The sequence below is a fragment of the Hypanus sabinus genome, unplaced genomic scaffold, assembly GCF_030144855.1.
Source record: "Hypanus sabinus isolate sHypSab1 unplaced genomic scaffold, sHypSab1.hap1 scaffold_694, whole genome shotgun sequence".
NCBI classification, from domain to species: domain Eukaryota; kingdom Metazoa; phylum Chordata; class Chondrichthyes; order Myliobatiformes; family Dasyatidae; genus Hypanus; species Hypanus sabinus.
The window spans coordinates 161441-186800 of NW_026781546.1; the positions used below are offsets into that span (position 1 = coordinate 161441).

The window sequence follows — 25360 nt, forward strand, 5'->3', positions numbered from 1 at the left end:
CCTATTAGAGCTACAGAAAGGGTGGGTAATGTAGCAGGATCCTCTTTTGAGACAGTATGGGTGGAAGTTAGGAACAGGAAGGGAGCAGTTACGTTACTGGGGTATTCTATAGGCCCCCTCGTAGCAGCAGAGATACCGAGGAGCAGATTGGGAGGCAGATTTTGGAAAGGTGCAAAACTAACAGGGTTGTTATCATGGGTGACTTTTACTTCCCTAATATTGATTGGCACTTGATTAGATACAAGGGTTTAGATGTGGCAGAGTTTGTTAAGTGTGTCCAGGATGGATTCCTGTCACAGTATGTTGACAGGCCGACTAGGGGGAATGCCACACTAGATCTGGTATTAGGTAACGAACCGGGTTAGCTCACAGCTCTCTCAGAGGGTGGGCATCTGGGGGACAGTGATCACCGCTCCCTGGCCTTTAGCATTATCACGAAAAAGGATAGAATCAGAGAGGACAGGGAATCGTTTATTTGTGGAAGGGCAAATTATGAGGCTATGAAGCTGGAACTTGCGGGTGTGAATTTGGATGAGGTATTTGCAGGGGAAAGTGCAAAAGACATGTGCTCGATGTTTAAGGATCTCTTGCCGGATGTTAGGAATAAATTTGTCCCGGTGAGTAAGATAAAGAATGGTAGAGTGAAGGAACCATGGGTGACAAGTGAAGTGGAAAATCTAGTCAGGTGGAAGAAGGCAGCATACTGGAGGTTTAGGAAGCAAGGATCTGATGGGTCTATTGAATATAGGGTAGCAAGAAAGGAACTTAAGAATGGTCTGAGAAGAACAAGAAAGGGGATGAGAAGGCAATGGCGAGTAGGGTAAAGGAAAAGGCCAAGGCTCTCTTCGATTATGGGAAGAACAAAAAGATGACAGGAGTGAAGGTAGGACCGATTAGAGATAAAGATGGGAAGATGCGCCTGGAGGCTGTGGAAGTCAGCGAGCTCCTCAATGAATACTTCACTTCGGTATTCACCACTGAGAGGAAACTTGATGACGGTGAGGACAATATGAGTGAGGTTGATGTTCTGGAGCATGTTGATATTAAGAGAGAGGAGTTGTTGGGGTTGTTAAAATACATTAGGACGGAAAAGTCCCCAGGGCCTGACGGAATATTCCCCAGGCTGCTCCACGAGGCGGGGGAAAAGATTGTTGAACCTTTAGTTCGTATCTTTATTGTTGTCCCCTTGTTAAAAAAAGGTAATAGGGACAGTCCAGGTAATTATAGTTCGGTGAGCCTTACGTCTGTGGTGGGAAAGCCGTTGGAAAAGATTCTTAGAGACAGGATCTATGGGCATTTAGAGAATCATGGTCTGATCAGGGACAGACAGCATGGTTTAGTGAAGAGCAGATCATGTCCAACAAGCCTGATAGAGTTCTTTGAGGAGGTGATCAGGCATATAGATGAGGGTGGTGCTGTTGATGTGATCTACACGGATTTTAGTAAGCATTTGACAAGGTTCCACACGGTAGGCTTATTCAGAAAGTCAGAAGGCATGGGATCCAGGGAAGTTTGGCCAAGTGGATTCAGAATTGGCTTGCCTGCAGAAGGCAGAGGGTCGTGATGGAGGCAGTACATTCAGATTGGATGGTTGTGACTAGTGGTGTCCCACAAGTATCTGTTCTGGGACCTCAACTTCTTGTGATATTTATTAACGACACGGATGTTGGGGGTAGAAGGGTGGTTTGGCAAGTTTGCAGACAACACAAAGGTTGGTGGTGTTGTAGATAGTGTAGAGGATTGTCGAAGATTACAGAGAGACATTGAGAGGGTGTACAAGTGAGCTGAGAAGTGGCAGATGGAGTTCAACCCGGAGAAGTGTGAGGTGGTACACTTCGGAAGGACAAACTCCAAGGCAAAGTACAAAGTAAATGGCAGGATACTTGGTAGTGTGGAGGATCAGAGGGATCTGGGGATACGTGAAAGTTGCCTCACAGGTAGATAGGGTATTTAAGAAAGCTTATGGGGTGTTAGCTTTCATATGTCGAGGGATAGCGTTTAAGAGTCACGGGGTAATGATGCAGCTCTATAAAACTTTAGTTAGGCCACACTCGGAATACTGTGCCCAGTTCAGGACGCCTCAGTATAGACAGGATGTGGAAGCATGGGAAAGGGTACAGAGGAGATTTACCAGGATGCTAATTCATGCGACTATGAATTATGATCAGAGATTAAGGGCTTTACTCTTTGGAGAGATGGGGGATGAGAGGAGACATGATTGAGGTATGCAAAATATTAAGAGTAATAGATAGAGTGGACAGCCAACGCCTCTTCCCCAGGGCACCACTGGTCAATAGAAGAGGACATGGCTTTAAGGTAAGGGGTGGGAAGTTCAAGGGGGATATACGAGGCTGTTTTTTTTATTCAGAGTGGTTGCTTCATAATCACTGCCTGAATCAGTGGTGGCGCCAGTTACAATATTGAAATTTAAAAGAAAACTAGACAGGTATATGGAACTTGAGGTGCGGGGTTATAGAGAATAACGCAGTACTTTGCAGGCCCTTCGACCCACAATGTTGTGCCGACACTCGATTTACGAACGCTCACACCCCATAAGCTTTCTTAACTACCCTATCTACCTGTGAGGCAACTTTCAGGCATCTGTAGGCATGTACAGATCCTTAATAAAAATCACGAGAAGTAGAGTCTCACAACAGATCCTTGCGGGACACCACTAGTCACAACCCTCCAATCGGAATGTACTCCCTCCACCACGACTCTCTGCTTTCTACAGGCAAGCCAATTCTGAATCCACCTGGGCAAACTTCCCTGGATCCCATGCCTTTTGACTTTCTGAATAAGCCTGAATAAGCTTTCTGAATAAGCGTGTGGAACCTTGTCAAATGCCTTACTAAAATCAATGCAGATCACATCCACTGCACTGCCCTCATCTATATTCCTAGCCATATTCTCAGAAAACTCTACCAGGCTTGTTAGACACGATCTGCCCTTCACAAAGCCATGCTGACTGTCCCTGATCAGACCATGATTCTCTAAATGTTGATAGATCCTATCTCTAAGAATCATTTCCAACAGCTTTCCCACCACAAACGTAAGGCTCATTGGTCTATATTTACCCGGACTAACTCTACTACCTTTTTATGTACAAGGGGACAACAGTCGCCTCTCTCTGAACCTCTGGTACCATTCCCGTGGACAAAAAGATCCTAGCCAGAGGCTCTGTAATCTCTTCCCTCGCCTCGTGAAGCAACCTAGGGAATATTCCGTCAGACCTCGGGGACTTTCCGTCCAAATGTATTTACCAACTCCAACACCTTCTCTCCCTTAATATCAACATGCTCCGGAACATCAGCCTCACTCATGTTGTCCTCATCGTCACCTACTTCCCTCTCATTGGTGAATACCGAAGGGAAGTATTCATTGAGTACCTCGCTCACTTCCACAGCCTCCAGGCACATTTTCCCACGTTTTTCTCTAATTGGTCATCCCTTCATTCCTATCATCCTTTTGTTCTTCACATAGAATAATGCCTTGCGCTTTTCCTTTACCCTTCACACCGAATCCTTCCCATGCTCCCTTCTTGCTCCATCTTAAGCTATTTTCTTGCTACCCTGTATTCCTCAATGGACCCTTCTGATCCTTGCATCCCAAACCTCATGTATGTTACCTTCTTCCACTTGACTAGATTTTCCACCTCACTGTCACTCATGGGTCCATCATCCAACCATTCTTCATCTTCCTCACTGGGACAAATTTATTTCGTATATCCTGCAAGAGATCCATAAACATGGGTTGAGAGTGTGTTGAGAATGGCTTGGATGAGGTGTCAATAGGCTGTGTACTACGGCCGACATTCCTAATGGAGAAACAAGCCTTTATTTACATGGATCTGTAAAACTGCATGTATGTTTTTCACCGTGAACTGGCCTGCGGGGGGGGGGGGAGTGATGGACGGAGGAGGAACTGAGTTGTTTTGAGAGTATTCCTGTTTCAATGGAACTGCTGCAGAACTGTGACGAAGTAATCACCGCAGTTTCCTAATTTCCCTTATCTATTATCGTACATGGGAAACAATCCGATTTGCAGGAAACTTGCTGGGTGATGGGTGTGAGGCCTATGTTTTAACATTTATTACAGCCCTGTGGAACTGACTCAATGCTTGAGAGTCTGTTGGGAATGCCTTTGATGAGGTGTCAGTACGTTGTGTTGTACAACCGACAGTCCTGATGGAGAAACAAGCTATAACTCTCTGTATGTTTATCACCATGAACTGGCCTGTGGGGGGGGTGGGGGCGTTGGTAGGAGTGCTCTATGAATGGAGAACTGGGTGGTTTTGACAGTATGTGTGGTTCAATTGAACTCCTGATGAACTATAAGGAAGTAATTACCACAGTTTCTTATTTCTCTCTTATCTGTTCTTCGCAGACTGTGTAGTGTTAGACCCTGCAACAGAGCAAACGAATGCAATTGCAACGTGCAAGTTCCCTTCCTCCACCACCTGCACGCAATGGCCGATGTGTGCAGAGTCTGCAGAATGTAGCACAGTTACTCGTCAGGACTATTCTATGGGAAACTCGGGAACACCACTCCCACCACGACCAACTACCCCACCCCCCCACCTTAACAACCGTCCTCACCCTGAGGGCGAAGGTCAGCAAGGCAAAAGAGGAACAAGACGATTAAAGACTGCTTTTGTCCACAAGATTCTCCGCCACTCGGAAATCAGTCTGAGCTGCCTGCGTCGCGGTGCGGGTCCGATTCTCGGAATTTCCTGCCTGAGAGAACTTTGTTAGCAGCTTTCCCAGACAGAGTATGACAGTTTAAGGAGAGAGCCTCACACAAACCGCTCAGTGAGGGGTTTGTTAAGGGAGGGGTGATAAATTCCTGCCTTGCCAACAACAGGCAGACCCATCCCTTAAAATGCAAACACTTTGATGCAAACATTCCTCTGGGAATTGTTTTCCTGGTGATCATTTCTTGCTGAGGTATGTCTAAGAGGAGAGAATAAGCTCGCTGTGTAATCTATCAACACACAATGATATTGGAAAAATCAGCCCACCTCCCTTACCCCCAGAGCCCGAGAAACTCACTTCGTACTGCTAAATCTCTCTGCTCCTCCCTCAGCCTCCTGAACGATAACAACTGGAACTGTGTGCTCGGAGAATGTTTACAATCAGAACCATATTTATCATCACTGACATATGCCATTCGATCTGTTGTTTTGGACAGTAGTACAGAGCAATAGATAACAGTGTCTACGAGCTAAGATAAGAAGCATAGAATAAATAAGTATTGCAAGACGAGAAGAAAGTTGCGGTGGTATTCATGGGTCCAGAGACCATTCAGATACCTTATGGTGGAGGAGAGGTCGTGTTCCGGGTGGACTGAACGAGTGTCTTCATGCTTATAGACCTTCTCCCTGAGAGTAACATCAGTAAGTTGACAAAAAAAGACCTAATGATTCACGACTGTTAATGGAAATAAAACAACTTCAGAACCTTTACAAAAGAGGGAACAGTACAAAATGATGGATGCTTTCCCTGTCTCTGACATTCCAGCCTCTGCACCACTCCCTCTCTGAAACCGCACCCAGTCTATACACACACTCCCTGTCTCTTTAGACATCTTGCCCGCACGCCTCTCCGACGCTATGAGGACTCCTGCAGCAAAACCCATCTATTTCTCTGTAACCACAGACGTGCCCAAATACCACCTGAACACCCTCCCTCCCCCCCAGCATGCCTCGCATCTGCAATCTGGAGCCTTCTCCAGTCCCGGGAGCTTCCCTGTTTCTGTGTCCCTCTTCAAGCATTACACCATTCCCGTTTCACTACGCCCTTCTGGCCTCTGCAGACACTCTCTCTGTATCCATCTCAAGTGCTACTCCCCTCACGGTCTCTGTAACCCTCCCCGGCCCCTCTGGCCTTCCGCATCTCTGAACCTGCCTGCACCCTCAATGAAACAGTCAATGTCCTTGGGAGACGTGACCGTGCACATGTGTAGATCATATTTTCACTTGTCGGACGTATTTGTTGTCGGGACAAATTGCAAGTTTCAACCCGGTGTGGCTGAAGCCTTCTGTTAGTGGGTTTAAAATTGCGGAGTTCTCAGCCCCCGATGGATTTGCAGAGGGCAGATCACTGAGAGGGACTTAAAGCGTGGGAGATTAATGCCTGAACAGTCGTGGTGGTGTTGGCAGTGGGTAGAGGCTAATGGGGAAGTGGGTGAGAAGTGTCTGGGATAGATACTGCTGTATGGCTGGAGATGTTAGCTGACCGAAGTAGTTCCCGGTGTCGTTGTTTCCGTGTGTACATCCGACCGGAGATATTGTGGACACTGTAGGTATCAAACCAGGGTTGGGGCAAAATCTCTAATCTGACAGCACAGGACTAAGCACGTCAAATTCTGACATCCGACAGGGGATATTGTGGACACTGAAGGTATCCAAACAGGCTTGGGGCATGATCTCTAATCTGCGAGCACAGGACTAAACACATTAAATTCTGACATTCGACAGGAGATATTGTAGACACTGTAGGTATCCAACCAGGCTTGGGGCATGATCTCTAATCTGACAGCACAGGACTAAACACATTAAGTTCTGACATCCGACAGGAGATATTGTGGACACTGTAGGTATCCAACCAGGCTTGGGGCATGATCTCTAATCTGACAGCACAGGACTAAACACATTAAATTCTGACATTCGACAGGAGATATTGTAGACACTGTAGGTATCCAACCAGGCTTGGGGCGTGATCTCTAATCTGACAGCACAGGACTAAACACATTAAATTCTGACATTCGACAGGAGATATTGTGGACACTGTAGGTGTCCAACCAGACTTGGAGCATGATCTCTAATCTGACAGCACAGGACTAAGCACATTAAATTCTGACATCCGACCGGAGATATTGTGGACACTGTAGGTATCCAACCAGGCTTGGGGCATGATCTCTAATCTGACAGCACAGGACTAAACACATTAAATTCTGACATCCGACAGGAGATATTGTGGAGACTGTAGGTATCCAACCAGGCTTGGGGCGTGATCTCTAATCTGACAGCACAGGACTAAGCACATTAAATTCTGACATCCGACAGGAGATATTGTGGACACTGTCGGTATCCAACCAGGCTTGGGACATGGTCTCTAATCTGACAGCACAGGACTAAGCACGTCAAATTCTGACATTCGTGAGAAACGTTTTACTTCTTGTTTCTGAGAATTAAGGTTTCGTTGAATTGAGATCGGGAAGTGCTTGTTACACAATACCAGACTGTTCGTAATCAACTATTGTTACAACAAAGGAAGCGGCCGATTGCAAACTGGAGAAATTAGATCAGCAGCAAAACTTTATTAACCCTTTATAAACCGCCAGAGTGATAGAGAGGGGGATTGATCACGGGTCTCCGCAGCGGCGCCACTGGAGACCACAACCATCTCTGATCTCCAGTCACTGCTCTGTTTCCCAGTGACATTTCGTCCTGCAAATGGCACAAATGTAGAAATTACTCTAAAGAAAGGACGTTTCAGGCAGCAACTGTGAAAAAAGACACAGTCTGCGTTTCATAAGAACATAAGAGATAGGAGCTGGAGTAGGCCAATCGGCCCCTCAAGCCTGCTCCGCCATTTAACAAGATCATGGCTGATCCAATCTTAACTCTAGTTTTCACCGACTGCCACAAGGCAACAGTGCCAACCAACAGGGCACCATGCCTCCCATTTTATTTTATTATTCATCCCGCCCAAACCCGTGTGATCACCCGGGGGAATAAAAAAACGATTTGCCAATTGAGGAGAAAAAATCTGGAAAATTCCTCTCCGACCCATCCAGGCTATCGAAAACTGACCCAGGAGATCACATGGCTGATCTAAACCTAGCCTCATGTCCACTTACCTGCTCGCTCACCGTATCCTCTAATGCCATTTTTATCGAGGAAAATGTCTACATCCGTTTTGAATTTATTGAGTGTAGTAGCTTCCACAGCTCTCTGGGGCAGTAAGTTCCACTGCCCCACTACCCTCTGAGTGAAGAAATTTCTCCGCATCTCAGTCCTGGAACGGCATCCCCTTATTTTAAGATTATGCCCCCTAGTCCTAGTTTCGTGTCTGGACTAGCGATGAAGGTTGCAGGAACGAGGACCATGAATTTGGTCTCCCACCCAGAAGTTGTTTCCGACAATTTCTGTTTGCACTGCAGATTTCCGGCAGCTACGGGGATTTTGTGTCAAATAATAATTTACTGGAATCTTCCATGAAACGGACAATTGAGATTTCAGTGATGATTTAACAAAAGACTGCAGAGTTGTGGGATAACCTGAGGATAACAGGCCGGGTGGATGGTCGGAGTTTATTGCACAGGGGGGGACAACCTATATGAAACTCTGCTGGTGTCCTTGGCTGCGGTAGCAGTGAACCCTTCCCAAGGGTGATCAAAGTGCGTGGAGGTTTAAAGTGTGGAGATCTGTGGCACATGTGGATATATGATAGATATGTACAGAAATATATCTTACGGAAATGATTGTTTGATGATGAACTTCAATTAAAAAAAAAGTACAAAAAAGGTGTTCCTCTTTTTCACCTGTCGGGAGCTGGGTCTGTTGAATCCTGCGAATACTTAGCCGCCACAGCCGCCTGTGACAAAATATTGCCCGGTTTCATCAATCTCTGTTCAAAAACATTCCTCCTCATCTTCCTTCTAAAAGTACGCCCCTCAACCCTGAGGCCGTGTCCTCTGATCTCAGAGTCTCCCACCACAGGAAACATCCTCTCAACACCCACTCTATCAATTCCTTTCACCGTTAGATCGGTTTCATTGAGGCCACCCCTCAGGCCCAGAGCCATTGAAAGCTCTTCATGTGACATGCCATTCAATTCTGGAATAATTTCTGTGAACCTCCTTGAGCCCTTCTTCAGTTTCAGCACATTGTTGGTCAGTTCAGGGGTTTAAACCTGCTTACAATGCTGCAAGTGAGGCCTCACCCGTCCGTTATAAAGTTACAAAACCACATCCTTGATTTTATATTCTAGTTCACGTGAAATGAATGCGAACACCTTCCTGATCAAACACTAATCCTGGAAGTGAATCTTTAAGCGAACAAGTTTGAACCCAAGTTGAGCAACAAGAATCATCTCACTGGGTTACAGTGAAACATCGACACGAGGGAGACTGATGGAAGAACCACATGAAGTGACCGAATTATGGGATAAATCAACATGCTGCAAATCAGAAGCGACGTCACATTTCTGCCATATAGGCAGATAGAGAAAAGGGGCCGAATCTGTGACTCGGATTGATCATCATTTTCTGAGCCATTTCACGCAGCAATCGGAAGTCAAGTCAGAGTTTCAGCACCGTTTTCTATTTAATTACATTTGTTATTCAGCCATAAAAAAACAGAGTAATTGCTTCGGCCCTTTCAGCGAACGACAGCAAGCCCGATTGACAGAGGAGATTTAAACGGACGTTGTCTGGATGGCGGAGCATGCCTTAGGAGAATAGCTTGAGTGAACTCGGCCTTTTCTGCTTGGAGAGATGGAGGATGACGGGGGTGACCTGATAGAGGTGTTTAAGGTGATGAGAGGCATCGATCGTGTGGATCCTCAGAGGCATTTCCCTCGGATGAAGTTGCTAACACGACTGGTCTAACTTCCTAGTGCTTGGAAGTAGATACAAGGGGGATATGAGAGGTAAGAGTTTCACGCTGAGAGTGATGGGTGTGTGGAATGCCCTCCCAGCAAAGGCGGATAAATGGGTCTTTTATGAGACTCATTTTCATTAAAAAATCTTTTTATTAATTATTATTAAAGATTAACAAAAGGAGATACATTAAGTCAGTATGTCATTATATGCAAGAAAGAATTAAAATAGCAAATAACTGATTAACAAAGCTAAGCAAAATGTCAATAGTAATAAAAGAAAATAACGTGTTAAGAATATATTTTTGAAAGAAAATGAAGGAAAAAAAGAACCCCTCATAATAAAAAAAAACTACTAACTGAAAATCAAACAAACAAACAAAAGAATAACAACAACATTGGGCGCACAACCCCGGAGCTGTACAGCAATACATCTTCCAAAGGAAAAAAATCAATCCGCCAACTTGAATCCACTTAAAAATTTGGAAGGAAGGGTTCTCGGCCCGAGAATGCCCGACTGTTGGCAACGCACCTAAACAAACTCCTCAAAACATTGAGGGGAGTGGTAGACAGGCGCTCCTCTCACGGGAGCTCCCTCATTCCCGGGGTCTTTCTGCTAGATCTCTCTGCAATAGCCGGGACACCCTTCCCAATATATCTCTTCTTAAAGGGTGCAATTAATGGAATTAAAACCACTTGGCCGCTTGTGCCGCGGCTCCGGCCTCACGCTAAGTGAATAACGAAGCTAATCTGTGGGTTGAGCGTGAAGCGCTACGATATTTCATGTTTTTGAGCGTAACAAGTAGTCAGAAAACTATCGGACTATGACGTGGGTCAAAACGGTATATAGATTATATCACAGTGTAACGTTGAGACGACAAATGTCGGCGGCAGAGTGAAGGTGTCAATTATGGGACATAGGAGTCTGGGCTGAGGTGAGGGAACTAAGCTGCTGTGATACAAACGAGTCAAAACCTTCAGTGATGACTTCGTCCTGAGGATGTGAAACGCAGAAAATATCTAACGGAGACATGGAGAACAATTATTAAGAAACAATGAAGGACATTCTGAACGGTGGCTTTTCCCTCGATGGTTGTCCTTCCTCTGTGTCAATTCACGGGCCAACCATCCTCTTCTCTTCACCAGTGACGTCATCTGCGGAAACAACACACAATTTATGTTGACCACGTCAGCGATCCGAAAGTGCTGTTGCTGGGGAGGATAAATAATAAGTGATGACTTTTGAATCTGTGTCAAACATCGTGACATTGCAACCTTCAATACAACTAGGAGATTTCATATCGCCACGGTCCCAGGAAATTTGTTCCTTTCAATAACAGTATATCGTTGTACGATGCCGCCCAACTCCAGTCTTGCGCAGTTACTTGTCTCGAAACTGCTAATCACGGGCACAACCGTGGCCCTGCACGGCTCACAGAACTGAAACTAGTGGATACGTTTCCTTTACAAGTAACACTACGTATCGGCAGCCCAATGTCCCGTTCACATACCTCTCCAGATCACTGTAAACAGATCGGTCCTCCAGGACAAGTCCCTGTTAATGAGAGGAAATCAGCATCATTAGCAGATTTTTTTTATTAAAAACATTCTGTGAATGAAGTGAACTGCAAGAATATTGAAGAGTATCTGCGCACATTTAATAAATTATGTCTGAAAGTAACACAAAGCAGACGGACCGTGATGAACAGAGGATCCGAGACAGACAGACATGGTCCCCAAGCGAAAGGGCACGTAATTCCTTGCTTCTCTTCCTTCAAGAAGATCAGAGTGATATTTGCAACTTTCTAGTCCTCAAAAACAATTCCATAGTAATCTTCAGCTTGGCATACCAGTACTATTCCCTCCTCTACCCCTTTAGAGACACGTTTCAGAATGCTGGGGTGCAGTTAATCCAGGTGATTTCTCCACCTTCAGCCCTTCCAGCTTGCCTTGCATCTTCTCCTTATTATAGTGACTGCAACCACTCCGGTGACCTGACACTGTCATACTGATGGTCTGCTCCGCAGTAAAGACTGACACATATTACTTCATGAGTTCATCCGCTGTGTGATTCATCATACTGTGTGAAGTGGGAACAATTACTTCAAAAAAGGACTGACGCAAATAATTCCCTCACCGTGTAAGTGGAGTTTCCATCTTCTACATCGTTCCTTGCGCCCTGGAAAGAGAAATTAAAGATTTATATTGTGACGTTTAACCTTGCGCTCGACAATTGTATTCTGTCTCTCCACGTGTAAACCCGAGTGTATCAATCTTCACATTCATTGCTGCTCGGACGCGACCCATCACATTACTTATCTTCTTATCTTTGAAACAATGACTGAGATCATGAACATAATACAAAGATCCAACCTGTTCATCCCTTGAGAGATTTTCATAAGTTCCCGATGCGTTCACGGTGTTTGTATCCACGGTGCCTGCGGGAACAGTACAGACACGTCACAGCGGTGAAGAGCATCATGGGCCGTTGTTCATACAGCGGATGTCAATCCGGACAGAAAACAAAATGCCAGCGACAGCATGAACTACTTTCCCACAAACGCCAGAAACAGGTAACTCCCTGTATAGACGACCAATAATTTAGGTCAGATACAGAAAGGGAAATACCATACTACCCCTCCAAAGATATTGTAATCCTGAGTTGAAAATGTCTACCTATTTAACTGGACAACCCAACAACCCAAGCAGCATTATTCGTGAACATTTGCTCGGATGAAAACCTGCAGATTCTGTGTACTCGGGACTCCCATATCTAAATGAAATGTTAAGATTTCCAGGAACTCAGTAGTAGAACAATTGAAATGCAGTTCACTCACTCTTCCTTCCGGAATTGACGCTCGTGTCGTACTGGGATTGTGGGGGATCATTGATCCTGAATAAACAGAAACAAAGGTCAAAACATGAATTCGGAAGAAGTGACTTCTTGCACTGATACACCGAATGAGAATGGCTCCTACAGTTCCATCGGATACTCCATGGTTATTCCCTGAATCTGTTCCGGTTATGTGATGTCCGATTCCAGTCCTACTCGATCTTAACAACAGTGAGCATATTGGATTGCACGGCGATGGTGTTCTGGGCCTTCAGATCTCAGTTTTTCAGGGGAAAGTGACACATGTATCACTGAACGCTTCCGCTTTCGGAAAGATGTTCAAATTTCAGGAAAACAACGCCCACGTGAAAGTTTAATGCTGATTCTGTCCCCGGGTCACCCCTGATCTGTGGAATGTTTCCGGACTTGCTGATCAGTTTTAGGAGCTTTTGGGAAATGAGATGTAAAAAAAAAATGGAGAAAGGTGGAGCCGGAGCGGTCCCCGTTTTTTTTTTAATCACCAGGCGAGTGTCGAGAATTGACCAGCTGCAAGTTGATTGTTGTCGACAGGGTAATATTCAGTCACATATGGCAAAGTTACTTCCCTTGGGAGGGGAGTTTAGGACAAGAAAGCACGGGTTTAGGATCGAAGGCCGTACATTTAGAACAGAGGTGCGGAGAAATTACTTTAGACAGACTCTGATAAATCTATGGAATATGTTGCGTCTGTGGAGGTCTTATGGTCTGATATGCGTTACCGCTCACCGAAAGGATGTCAGTGCCTGTTGAACCTCTCCACCCATGCACCGCTCGTGTTCCATTCCTGAGCCTTGCACATGAACCGTCAGCAAGTATTTATGTATTTCCTTCTCCAGCTTGTGTAATTTGCTTCATCCACCTGTCGCATCTCAAACTCGCATTAAAGCTTTTGGTATATCACTTTTGCAAAAAAATAAAAAGAAAAAGAAAACAGAATTCTACCGCACCAATTAAAAGTAAAGGCTATATTAGGAGAAAGCATGCATATACCCGCCGGATTTCCTCGCGATCAACCATCCATTGACTCCGCCGATCAGGCCCATGCCAAGTAAACCAAGTACAATGCCCACGATTGCGCCAGAGCCGAGGGTGCAATTGCCATCTGTTTTTGCTGATAACACACAAGGGAAACATATATATATGTTTATATATCTTACATTCTGAGAACACGTCTTTATCACTGGCAAATTCATTTTCACAACAATTTGACTGAGTCAGTTTAGAGTCGCATATTGTGTCGCAAGGATTATTCCCGGAATGAAAGGGTTAACATGCGAGGAACGTTTAATTGCTCTGGGTGTTTACTCGTTTGAATTTAGAAGGATGGTGGGGGGGGGGATATCCCATTGCAAATTTCCGAATGGAACCATAGAAACATAAAACATTACAGCACAGAAAAAGGCCCTTCGGCCCTTCTCGGCTCTGTGGAACCATTTTCCTGCCTAGTCCCACTGACCTGCACCTGCAGCATATCCCTACATACACATCTCATCCATGTACCTGTCCAAGTTTCTCTAGAAGATTAAAATGAACCCTCATTTACCAGTTCACCTGTCAACTCAATCCACACTCCCACTATTCGCTGTGTGAAGAAGCTCATTCTTCCAACTGGTCCAAATCCCCCTGCAAGCTTTGAAAACCCTCCGCACTGTCCACTACACCTCCAATCTTTGTATCATTAGTCAATTTGCTGATCTAATTTACCACATTGTCATCGAGATCATTGATATAGATGACAAATAACAATGGACACAGCACTGATCCCTGTGGCACACCACTAGTCACAGGCCTCCACTCAGAGAAGCAATCCTCCACTACCACTCTCTGGCTTCTGCCATTGAGAAAATATCTAATCCAATTCACTACCTCTCCATGTATACCTAGCGATTGAATCTTTCTAAGTAACCTCCCATGTCAAAGGCATTACTGAAGTCTATGTAGTCAACATCCACAGCCTTCCATTCATCCACTTTCCTGGTAACTTCCTCGAGAAACTCCAATAGATTGGTTTGAACATGACCGACCACGCACAAAGCCATCTTGACTCTCCCTGGTAAGCCCCTGTCTATCGAAATACTTGTAAAGCCTTTCTATTAGTGATCCTTCAATTAATTTACCTGCTACTAACGTCAAACTTACCGGCCTATAATTTCTCGGATAACTTTTAGAGGCTTTTTTTTTAAAACAACGGGACAACAGGAACACCTCACCCGTCGATACCGACATTTTAAATATATCTGCCAGGACCCCTACAATTTCAACACAAGTCTCCATCAAGGTCCGAGGGAATACCCTGTCAGGTTCTGGGGATTTATCTACTCTGATTTGCCTCAAGACAGCGAGTACCTCCTCCTGTTTAATTTGTATAAGTTCCATGTCCTCACTACCTGTTTGCATTATTTCCAACGACTCCATCACAGTTTCCTTAGTAAATAGAGATGTAAAAAAAAAACATTTAAGATCTCCCCCATTTCTTTTGTTTCCGTACATAGCCGACCACTCTGATCATCAAGCCGACCAATTTTTTATAATCCTCAAGCACCTTATTTCCTCGCTGTTGCCTATATATGTTACACATCTCTCTCTTCTTTTTCTTCAGAGTTCCAATATCTCACGAGAACTAAGGTTCCTTATTATTATTCGTTTAGCCTTTAACCCTGACAGGAACATACGAACTCTGCTGTCTCAAAATTTCTCCTTTCCAGACCTCCCACTTACCAACGACATCCTTTCCAGAGAACAACCTGTCCCAATCTTCGCTTTTTAGATCCTTTCTTGCACTTTCAAGCACTGGCACACAGTACTTACTACACTGTGTGTCAGACAGAGTGGTCAGTAGCACTGGGGCTCCACAGGGGACTGTCCTGTCTCCTGTTCTCTTCATCATCTACACCTCGGACATCAACTACTGCACCGAGTCTTGCCATCTTCAGAAGTTTTCTGATGACAGTGCCATAGTTGGATGCATCAGCAAGGGAGACGAGGCTGAGTACAGGGCTGCGGTGGGAAACTTTGTTTCATGGTACGAGCAGAATCATCTGCAGCTTAATGTGAAAAAGACGAAGGAGCTGGCGGTGGACCTGAGGAGGGCTAAGGCACCGGTGACCCCTGTTTCCATCCAAAGGGTCAGTGCGGACATGTTGGAAGGATTACGAGTGCCTGAGGATACAATTTAACAAAAATCTGGACTGGTCAAAGAACACTGAGGCTGTCTACAAGAAGGGTCAGAGTCGTCTCAATTTCCTGAGGAGACTGAGTACCTTTAGCATCTGCTGGAAGATGCTGTGGATGGTTACGAGTCTGTGGTGGCCAGTGCTATCATTTTTGCTGTTGTGTGCTGGGGCAGCAGGCTGAGGGTAGCAGATACCAACAGAATCAACAAACTCATTCGTAGGGCCAGTGATGTTGTGGGGGTGGAACTGGACTCTCTGACGGTGGTGTCTGAAAAGAGGATGCTGTCCAAGTTGCATGCCATCTTGGACAGTGACTCCCATCCACTCCATAATGTACTGGTTAGGTATAGGAGTACATTCAACCAGGGACTCATTCCACCGAGATGTAACACTGAGCGTCATAGGAAGTCATTGCTGCCTGTGGTCATCAAAATTTACAACTCGTCCCTCGGAGTGCTGGAGTTGTAAAGTTTGTTGGAGTTTTTGGAGGGTGTAACAAGGATGTTAGACGAGGGTAAGCCAGAGGATGTTGTATACCTAGATTTTCAGAAGGCATTCGATAATGTGCCACATAGGAGATTAGTGAGTAAAATCAGAGCTCATGGCATTGGGTGCAGGGTTTCAACATGGATAGAAAACTGGTTGGCAGATAGAAAGCAAAGGGTAGCAGTGAATGGGTGTTTCTCGGACTGGCTGGAGGTGACTAGTGGGTTACCACAGGGCTCTGTATTGGGACCACAGCTCTTTACGATTTATGTCAATGATTTAGATGAGGGCATTGAAAACTATATCAGCAAGTTTGCTGACGATACTAAACTGGGTGGCAGTGTGACATGCGAAGAGGACGTTAGGAGAATACAGGGAGACTTGGATAGGCTGGGTGAGTGGGCAGATACTTGGCAGATGTCATTCAATGTGAATAAATGTAAAGTTATCCACTTTGGAAGCAGAAACAAGAGGGCAGAGTATTGTCTGAACGGGGTAGAGTTAGGTAAGGGAGAAATGCAAAGAAACCTAGGAGTTCTAGTTCACTAGTCAATGAACGTGAATGAGCAAGTGCAACAGGCAATGAAGAGGGCAAATGGAATGTTGGCCTTTGTTACAAGGGGAATTGAGTACAAGAGCAAGGATGTCCTTTTTGCATTTGTACAGGGCCCTGGTGAGACCACACCTGGAATATTGTGTACAGTTTTGGTCTCCAGGTTTAAGGAAGGACATTCTGGCAATTGAGGAAGTGCAGCGTAGATTCACTAGGTTGATTCCTGGGATGGCAGGGCTGTCTTACGCAGAGAGATTGGAGAGATTGGGCTTGTCCAAGCTGGAATTGAGGAGATTGAGAGGGGATCTGATTGAAACGTTTAAGATAATTAAAGGATTTGATAGGATTGAGGCAGGAAATATGTTCCAGATGTTGGGAGAGTCCAGTATCAGAGGGCATGGATTGAGAATAAGAGGTCAGTTATTTAAAACAGAGTTGAGGAAGAGCTTCTTCTCCCAGAGAGTTGTGGAGGTGTGGAATGCACTGCCTCGGAAGACGGTGGAGGCCAATTCTCTGGATGCTTTCAAGAAGGAGCTAGATAGATATCTGATGGATAGGGGAATCAAGGGAAATGGGGACAAGGCAGGGACTGGGTATTGATAGTGAATGATCAGCCATGATCTCAGAATGGCGGTGCAGACTCGAGGGGCCGAATGGTCTACTTCTGCACCTATTGTCTATTGTCTATTGAGTGTCAGCCACTTTGAGCCAATAAGCTGGATCTGGACTTATTTCCACTTGGCATTTGAACGTCAGGTTTGACACTACATTTGAAACAACTGGACGCTCCGGTACAATTCTGACCTTCTCCGGCCTATCTACAAAATGAGAATACCTGTCGAGTAGAGTAAAATCCGATACAAATGATGGCTGCTGGTTACCTGTGTACTTGCAGTAAACCTCCACGTAGGTCTCTCCAGCGCTACTGCTGAAAGAGTTGCGGGCGATGCACTTGTACGTCCCGACGTCGTTTCTGTTAACTCTGATTATAGTCAGTTTCGCCCTGTCGGGAGATGTAAATATTCTAACGTTTTCCTGGATGGGTTGGTTGTCCTTGAACCATGTCCGTGTCTGATCAGAGCCCGACGCGACACAACTCAGTGCGACGGTATCGAGGTTTTCCAGGGGAGTGGAATTATTGGTCACCACGGCAACCCTAGTCACTGGCTCTGTAAATACAATTAAATTTCGAATGGAGTTACACTTGGTTTCAGCGACATCATGTTCATAACATTTAGTTCGCCAACTCACGATCCCCGCCTCTGTCGCCATTCCTGTCTCTGATCCCCACGTGTTTCGATTTCAGATCAGATCGCGGACTGAATGAAACTCCGGCGGAGTTTCTAGCTTTACTGCTGTTTCTTAGTAACTTGGCTTTACTTTAATTGTCTTCTGGAACAAATGAGAATAAGCTGGTTTCCCCGTATACTCTGTCTTTTTAAATCTTATTGCACCTACAAAATTCGTCCTATAATACTGTAGGCAACACTGAATCAAGGTTATAGCCGGGTGTTTGATGTCCAAGGATACATATTGTATCGAAAGGACCGGCAGGAGGACAAGCGGGTCGGGTTTGATGTGTTGGTGAAAAATGAAGTTAAATTATTAGAAAGAGGTGAAAGTGGGTGGGAAAGTATTAAACCAATGTGGAACAGCGAGGGTAAAATATCCCTAATGGGAATTGCACGGAGACCGCCAGACAGAACAATGATGCGGCCTAAAACAACAACGTGTGATAGAAAATGCATGTCTAGTGGGCAATGTTACAATAAGTAAGGAGGGATTTCAATAGGAAGATAGATTGGAAAAATCAGGTTGGTACTGGATTCCAGCAGGGTGATCTTGTAGAGTCCCTGCGAGCTGGTGTTTCAGGGCAGCTGGTGGTTGAGCCCAGTAGAGGATCATCTATTATCTATTATTATCTACTCTGGATTTGGTGTTGAGCAAAGATACAGAATTGAACAGAGACCTTTAGGGAAAAGAAAACAAAGAACTTCGGGAAAGTGTTTATAACGTGATCGAATTCACACTGAAATTTGTGAAGGAGAAGCTGAAGTCTTATGTGTCAGTATCACAATGGGGTCAATCGAATTACAGACCCGTGGGACGGGAGTTGGCCAGAACTGTTGGGAAAAGAGACGATCATTAAGGATGAGGTCTCAGGGTACTTGGAGGCAGATGATAAAATAGGCTGCAGTCAGCATGCTTCCCTCAGGGGGAAATCTTGCCTGACAAATCTGCTGGAATCGTTTGAAGAAATAACAGGCAGGATAGACAAAGGATAACCGGTCGATGTTGTGTTCGGGAATTTTCAGAAGGCCAGGTCAAGGTGCCATACATGATACGAAGGTAGGAGGTGTTGAGGATAATGAGGTGGGTTTTCAAAGCTTGTAGGGAGAATTATGCCGGTTAGAAGAATGGCCTGAACGTTGGCAGATGGAGTTTAATGCTGAGAAGTGTGAGGTTCTACATCAGTCAGGGGTGTCAAACTCATTTTAGGTCACGGGCCGGATTGGGCAAAATGCAGCTTCATGCGGGCCGGATCAGTCGGGCGCGGGCGAACGCAGCTTTCATTGCCTCCGTTTTTTCAGCCTGTTCTCATGTGTCTCAGTCTCTGCTGTAACTACAAAGTGTTTCACTTCAGAAATTCCGTTTCTTATGAAGAAGACTGCTGAGCAAGCATTATTGTTATGATTGGTACTAACTTACCATCATAGGCTTCATATCGCCGGGCCATTAATAATTAAAATAATAGATCCATCTAAAATGATCTCGCGGGCCGTATATAATTCTACGCCGGGCCGGATATGGCCCGCGGGCCTTGAGTTTGACACCTATGTTCTACATTTTGGCAGGAATAATCCAAATGGAACATACAGGGTAAATGGTAGGGCATTGAGGAATGCAGAGGAACAGAGAGATCTAGGATAACACTGCATAGTTCCCTGAAGGTGGAGTCTCATGTAGATAGGGTGGTGAAGAAGGCTTTTGGAACGCTGGCCTTTATAAATCAGAGTATTGAGTACAGAAGTTGGGATGTAATGTTAAAATTGTACAAGGCATTGGTAAGGCCAAATTTGCAATATTGTGTACAGTTCTGGTCACCGATTTATAGGAAAGATATCAATAAATTAGAGAGAGTGCAGAGACGATGTACTAGGATGTTACCTGGGTTTCAGCACTTAAGTTACAGAGAAAGGTTGAACAAGTTAGGTCTATATTCATTGGAGCGTAGAAGGTTGGGGGGGGATTTGATCGAGGTATTTAAAATTTTGAGAGGGATAGATAGAGTTGACGTGAATAGGCTGTTTCCATTGAGAGTAGGGGAGATTCAAACGAGAGGACATGATTTGAGAGTTAGGGGGCAGATGTTTAAGGGAAACACGAGGGGGTATTTCTTTACTCAGAGAGTGATAGCTGTGTGGAATGAGCTTCCTGTAGAAGTAGTAGAGGCCAGTTTAGTTGTATCATTTAAGGTAAAATTGGATAGGTATATGGACAGGAAAGGAGTGGAGGGCTATGGGCTGAGTGCGGGTAGGTGGGACTAGGTGAGATTAAGAGTTCGGCACGGACTAGGAGGGCCGGAATGTCCTGTTTCTGTGCTGTGATTGTTGTATGGTTATATGGTTAGATGGTTTTATAAGTGAGGCTGTTTTACAAGCTTAGAGTTAATGGTATTACATGGAAGATTCAGCAAGATAAAGTAGTGGCAGATTGGCGAAAGCCAAAGCGTGAGCTTTCTCTGCCAGTCTGCCAGTGACCAGTGGTGTTCCCCGGTGGTCCGTGTTGGGTCCGATTATTTTCCTGTCACATGTCAATGATTTGGACGATGGAATTGATTGCACTCTTGTAAAGTTTGCAGACGACTTGAACACACGTGGAGGGGCATTTCGCATTGAGGATTTAGAGAGGCAGGAGTCGTAGAACGGTCATGCACTTTGTTTGAATAAATGGGAGATAAAACAGTAGAGGGAAAAGACAGAGTATTGAAGTGCATTGCGACTTGGGAGTCCTTGTGAAAGATCCAGTGAAGGTTAATGTTCATGTTGATTTTCTGCTCAGGAAGGCAAATGCAATGTCAGCATTCATTTCAAGTGGACGAGATTATAAAAGCAACGATGTAATCTTTCAATTTTCAATCACCAATGCGGTATCACCCTGAGTACTGGGAGCAGATATATCCCATTTTTCTTGGAAATTCACTCATATGAGTCTATCATTGAATGATTTTCGTATAAAGAGCATTTGATGGCTTTGCGTCTGTTTTCACTGGAAATCAGAAGAAAGAGGGGCGACCTGATAGAAAACTATCGAGAGGTGAGAGGCCTTGTTGGAGTCTACGTGGAGAGGACTATGGCCTCCGACTAACCATCCTCCTAACTTCTAAAAAACAACACAGAGTGGATGTGGAGAGGATGCTTCCTATAGTGGGGGAGTCTAGGAGAAGAGGACACAGATAGAGTGGAAGTGGAGAGGATGTTTCCTGTAGTGGGGGAGTCTAGGACCAGAGGACACAGATAGAGTGGATGTGGAGAGGATGTTTCCTATAGTGGGGGAGTCTAGGACCAGAGGACACAGATAGAGTGGATGTGGAGAGGATGATTCCTATAGTGGGGGAGTCTAGGACCAGAGGACACAGATAGAGTGGATGTGGAGAGGATGTTTCCTGTAGTGGGGGAGTCTAGGACCAGAGACACAGATAGAGTGGATGTGGAGAGGATGTTTCCTGTAGTGGGGGAGTCTAGGACCAGAGGACACAGATAGAGTGGATGTGGAGAGGATGTTTCCTGTAGTGATGGAATCTAGGACCAGAGGACAAAGATAGATTGGATGTGGAGAGGATGTTTCCTGTAGCGGGGGAGACTAGGACCAGAGGACACAGATAGAGTGGATGTTGAGAGGATGTTTCCTATAGTGGAGGAGTCTGGGACCAGAGTACACAGATAGAGTGGATGTTGAGAGGATGTTTCCTATAGTGGGGGAGGCTAGTACAAAAGGACACAGATAGAGTGGATGTGGAGAGGATGTTTCCTGTAGTGGCGGAGTCTAGGACCAAAGGACACAGATAGATTGGATGTGGAGAGGATGTTCCCTGTAGTTGGGGTGTCTAGAACCAGAAGACACAGATAGTTTGTATGTGGAGAGGATGTTTTCTATAGTGGCGGAGTCTAGGACCAGAGGACACCGATATAGTGGATGTGGAGAGTATGTTTCCTATTAGGAGGGGGGTGTAGGACTAGACGACACAGATAGAGTGGATGTGGAGAGGATGTTTCCTGTAGTTGGGGAGTCTGGGACCAGAGGACACAGATAGAGTGGATGTGAAGAGGATGCTTCCTATCGTGGATGAATATGTACTATAGTTTCCTATAGAGAGGGTGATTCCTGTGGTGGGAGAGTCAACGTGAAGATGACACAGCTAAAAATAGAGAAACCTCATTTCAGAACGGAGCTGAAAGGGTATTTCTTCAGAAGATTTAGTAAATCCGTGGAATTGTTTGCCACAAGCAGGGGTGGAGACCATGTCTTTATGTATATTTAACGCAGAGGTTGATAGATTTTCTATTGGTCAGGGCATCGAGGAATACGGGGAGAAGGCGATGTTAACATTCATTTCATGCGGACGAGATTGTAAAAGCAAAGACGTGACCTTTCAACTGTTTAAGCACCAGTGAGGCATCAGCTGGAGTATTGTGAGCAGATTTGGGGCACCGTTCCTGGAAAGGATGTGTTGATACTGAAGGGCTTCAAAGGAAGTTCACTCACATGAGTCTATTGTTTTCATATGACGAGCATTTGATGCTTTGTGTCTGTATTCACTGGAATCAGAAGAATGAGGAGTGAACTGATAGACAGTTTCTTTCCTCTCAACTCTTCTGGATTCTAGTGAATACAGGCTCAGAGACACTAAAGGCTCCTATTATGACAAGTCTTTCAATCCTGGAATCATTTTCGTGAACCCCCTTTGAACCCTCTCCAATTTCACCACATCCATTCTCGGGTAGGGGGCCAAAACCGCTCACAATACTCCAATTGAGGTCTACCAGAGCATTATAAACTTTCAATATTATATGCTTTCTTTTATATTCTTGTCCTCTTGAAATGAATGCTAGCATCGAATTTCCCTTCCTCACAAGAGACTCAACCTCTAATTTAACCTTCAGACAATCCTACACAAATTACTGACAAGTCCCTTTCCACATCATTATTTTTGTTGTATTTTCTTCATTTAAAACATAATAAGTTTTTGACACATGGGCTAATACAGTGATACTTGCGGTAAACGTTCACTCGATGTGCTGCTCACGGTCATCCTAACGTTATAGCTATCTGTTTTGTTTTTCATTAACCGCGAATAAGAAGCATGTCCCCCTCTTGCCGTGCACTCCAAACTAACTGTGTCATTGTGTTCTACCGAGTCAGCGTCATTCGATGTGGTGTTGGGCTTCTGTAAAAATACCACAGATCATGTATCACCTGTAACGTACTGTGGTGAAATGATGGCTCCAAGGAGATATATTCTGCTTAAAGCAAATTACTGCAGATGCACAAATCAGAGATAAAACTTCAGAATGCTGTCAATATTCTGGTCGTCTCACTAGAGGAAGGATGTGGAAGCCATAGAAAGGGTGCAGAGGAGATTTACAATGTTGTTGCCTGGATTAGGGAGCATGCCTAATGAAAACAGGTTCAGTGAACTCGGCCTTTTCTCCTTGGAGGGACGGAGGATGAGAGGTGACCTGATAGAGGTGTACAAGATGATGAGGGGTATTGATTGTGTGGATAGTCAGAGGCTTTTTCCCAGGGCTGAAATGGTTGCTATAGTAGGACACAGTTTTAAGGCTCCGGGGAGCAGATACAGAGGAGATACCAGGGGTAAATCTTTTAGGCAGAGGGTGGTGAGTGCGTGGAATGAACTGCCGGCAACGGTGGTGGAGGCGGATACGATAGGGGCTTTAAAGAGACTTTTGGACAGGTAAGTGGAGCTTAGAAAAAATGGAGGTTATATGTAAGCATAGTGATTCCTACGGCAGGGAGATTTTCGACACACGTGGACCGAAGGGCCTGTATTGTGCTGTGGGTTTTCTATGTTTCTATACTGTCATAGACATGTTGGCGGCACTGGGGAGGGGAACATCGTTAAACGTTCCGCTAGGTGATTTACAACTAATCATTTCCAGCTGTCTTGAGAAACAGTCGTTTTCAACAATAGAGTAAAATACAGCACAAATGATTACTTGATGTCCTTGAAGACGGAACTGACATCCGGCACGGGCAAGTGCGAGCAGCCTGCAAACAGAAACGGCGACACACAGCCACGCACAACAGTGAGAACTGAACAGTCCTAGAGCAGGTCTGGCAGAGTTCACTGGAGTCCAGGTTCTGCGACCACCGTAAAGGTTGTATTGTATTCTTTCACCACAGGAATAAAATGAAAGTTATAGTCCGAGATCGCATGACCCTGTCTCACTTACCAGTGACACGCAGAGTGACGGTCGCTGAGGTCTGGGACCCATTTGTTGGAACCATATACACACGGTATTCCCCGCTGTCCGACATGTTGACCGACTTCAGCAGAAGCGACCCGTTGGAGGTGAATACCTCTGCCCGTGAACTGTAGGAATTATCAACAGTCCCGGTCTGACCGATCCACTGGGCGACTGTTATCCCATTAAAATTCCAGCTTCCACTGCTGACGCTGGACGACGGCCGGACTGAAAAAAGCGCTTCACCTCCAGCGGTGACATTTATCTCGCTGTGCTCAACGATAATAGTAAACTGCTGGGACCCACCTGAGAAAGAGAAAATCATATGAGGGAAAAGCGACAGACGCAGATAGACTTGGGAACTGCACTTAACTCAATCTGTACAGATACCAGGGATTTGTTCTTAGCTCAGTAAGGTCGATAATTATAATCTCATCTTCATTCCCTTAACTACCGGTCGTTCTGTTAATTATCTGACCGCTGACTGGTCGAGAGAGTGACCCTCACCCGCCGTTATGTGGAGACAAAGAACGAGAGCTGCGAAGGCCAGTCCCGACATCCCGAGAGAGCAGCGCCGATCTCTGTTACACTCGGAGACTGAGCCGCACTTCCTGGTTTGCGGGTCAGATATCTGGATTCTGACGTCACAAGCGGCAGCGCTGATTGGATCAGAGAGTCTGTACTTTGCTTAAATCTACATCAAATCCTGTGTGTTGTTCTACAACTATCTGCTGCTGTGTGGAATCCGATAATGGTCTCAAAGAGAGTTTCTCTCACCCACCGACATGAAGAGAAAGAGAGAGAGTAAAGTGAACGTCATCCACGCGATCCCGAGAGAGCGGCGCCTGTCTCTGTTACATTCGGAGAGTGAGCCCCATTTCCTGGTCTCCATGAGAGATCCCGAGAGCCCGTTATCTGAAAAACCGGAGCTGACTGGAGCGCAGAGCGAGAAGGCGGAGAATGAACGAACCTAAAACGCTAAAGAAGCAGAAGGGTATTCGGCCCTCGATACTCTGGTGTTGTCCTGTACCAGATCATGTGGAAATTTCCTCCAAACTACCTCCCTCCGGTTAGGTAGACTGGCTGATTGTTGCCGCCGCAATAATCTTGCACACAGAGAAAGCAAGACCAAGGATGTGACTGTGAACTCCGCGAAGGAGAAGTCGGGAGATCACACACCAGTC

General features: G+C 45.3%; 1 protein-coding gene and 1 long non-coding RNA gene across 2 annotated transcripts; both read right to left on the reverse strand.

The window, feature by feature from the left end:
* Positions 1-11121: 11121 nt before the first annotated feature.
* LOC132389888 (uncharacterized) lies at positions 11122-12499 on the reverse strand. The gene is made up of 4 exons (XR_009510717.1): positions 12443-12499; positions 11979-12043; positions 11743-11784; positions 11122-11160 (listed from the first exon to the last, which is right to left on the reverse strand). It is a non-coding gene; the product is annotated as an uncharacterized LOC132389888 (long non-coding RNA).
* Positions 12500-13445: 946 nt separating this feature from the next.
* On the reverse strand, positions 13446-24757 carry LOC132389885 (carcinoembryonic antigen-related cell adhesion molecule 5-like). The gene is made up of 4 exons (XM_059962448.1): positions 24684-24757; positions 24165-24482; positions 17571-17858; positions 13446-13588 (listed from the first exon to the last, which is right to left on the reverse strand). Exons 1-4 carry the CDS (start codon positions 24733-24735, stop codon positions 13446-13448), a joined length of 801 nt encoding a protein of 266 aa, XP_059818431.1. The 5' UTR covers positions 24736-24757.
* Between the last annotated feature and the right edge of the window lie 603 nt (positions 24758-25360).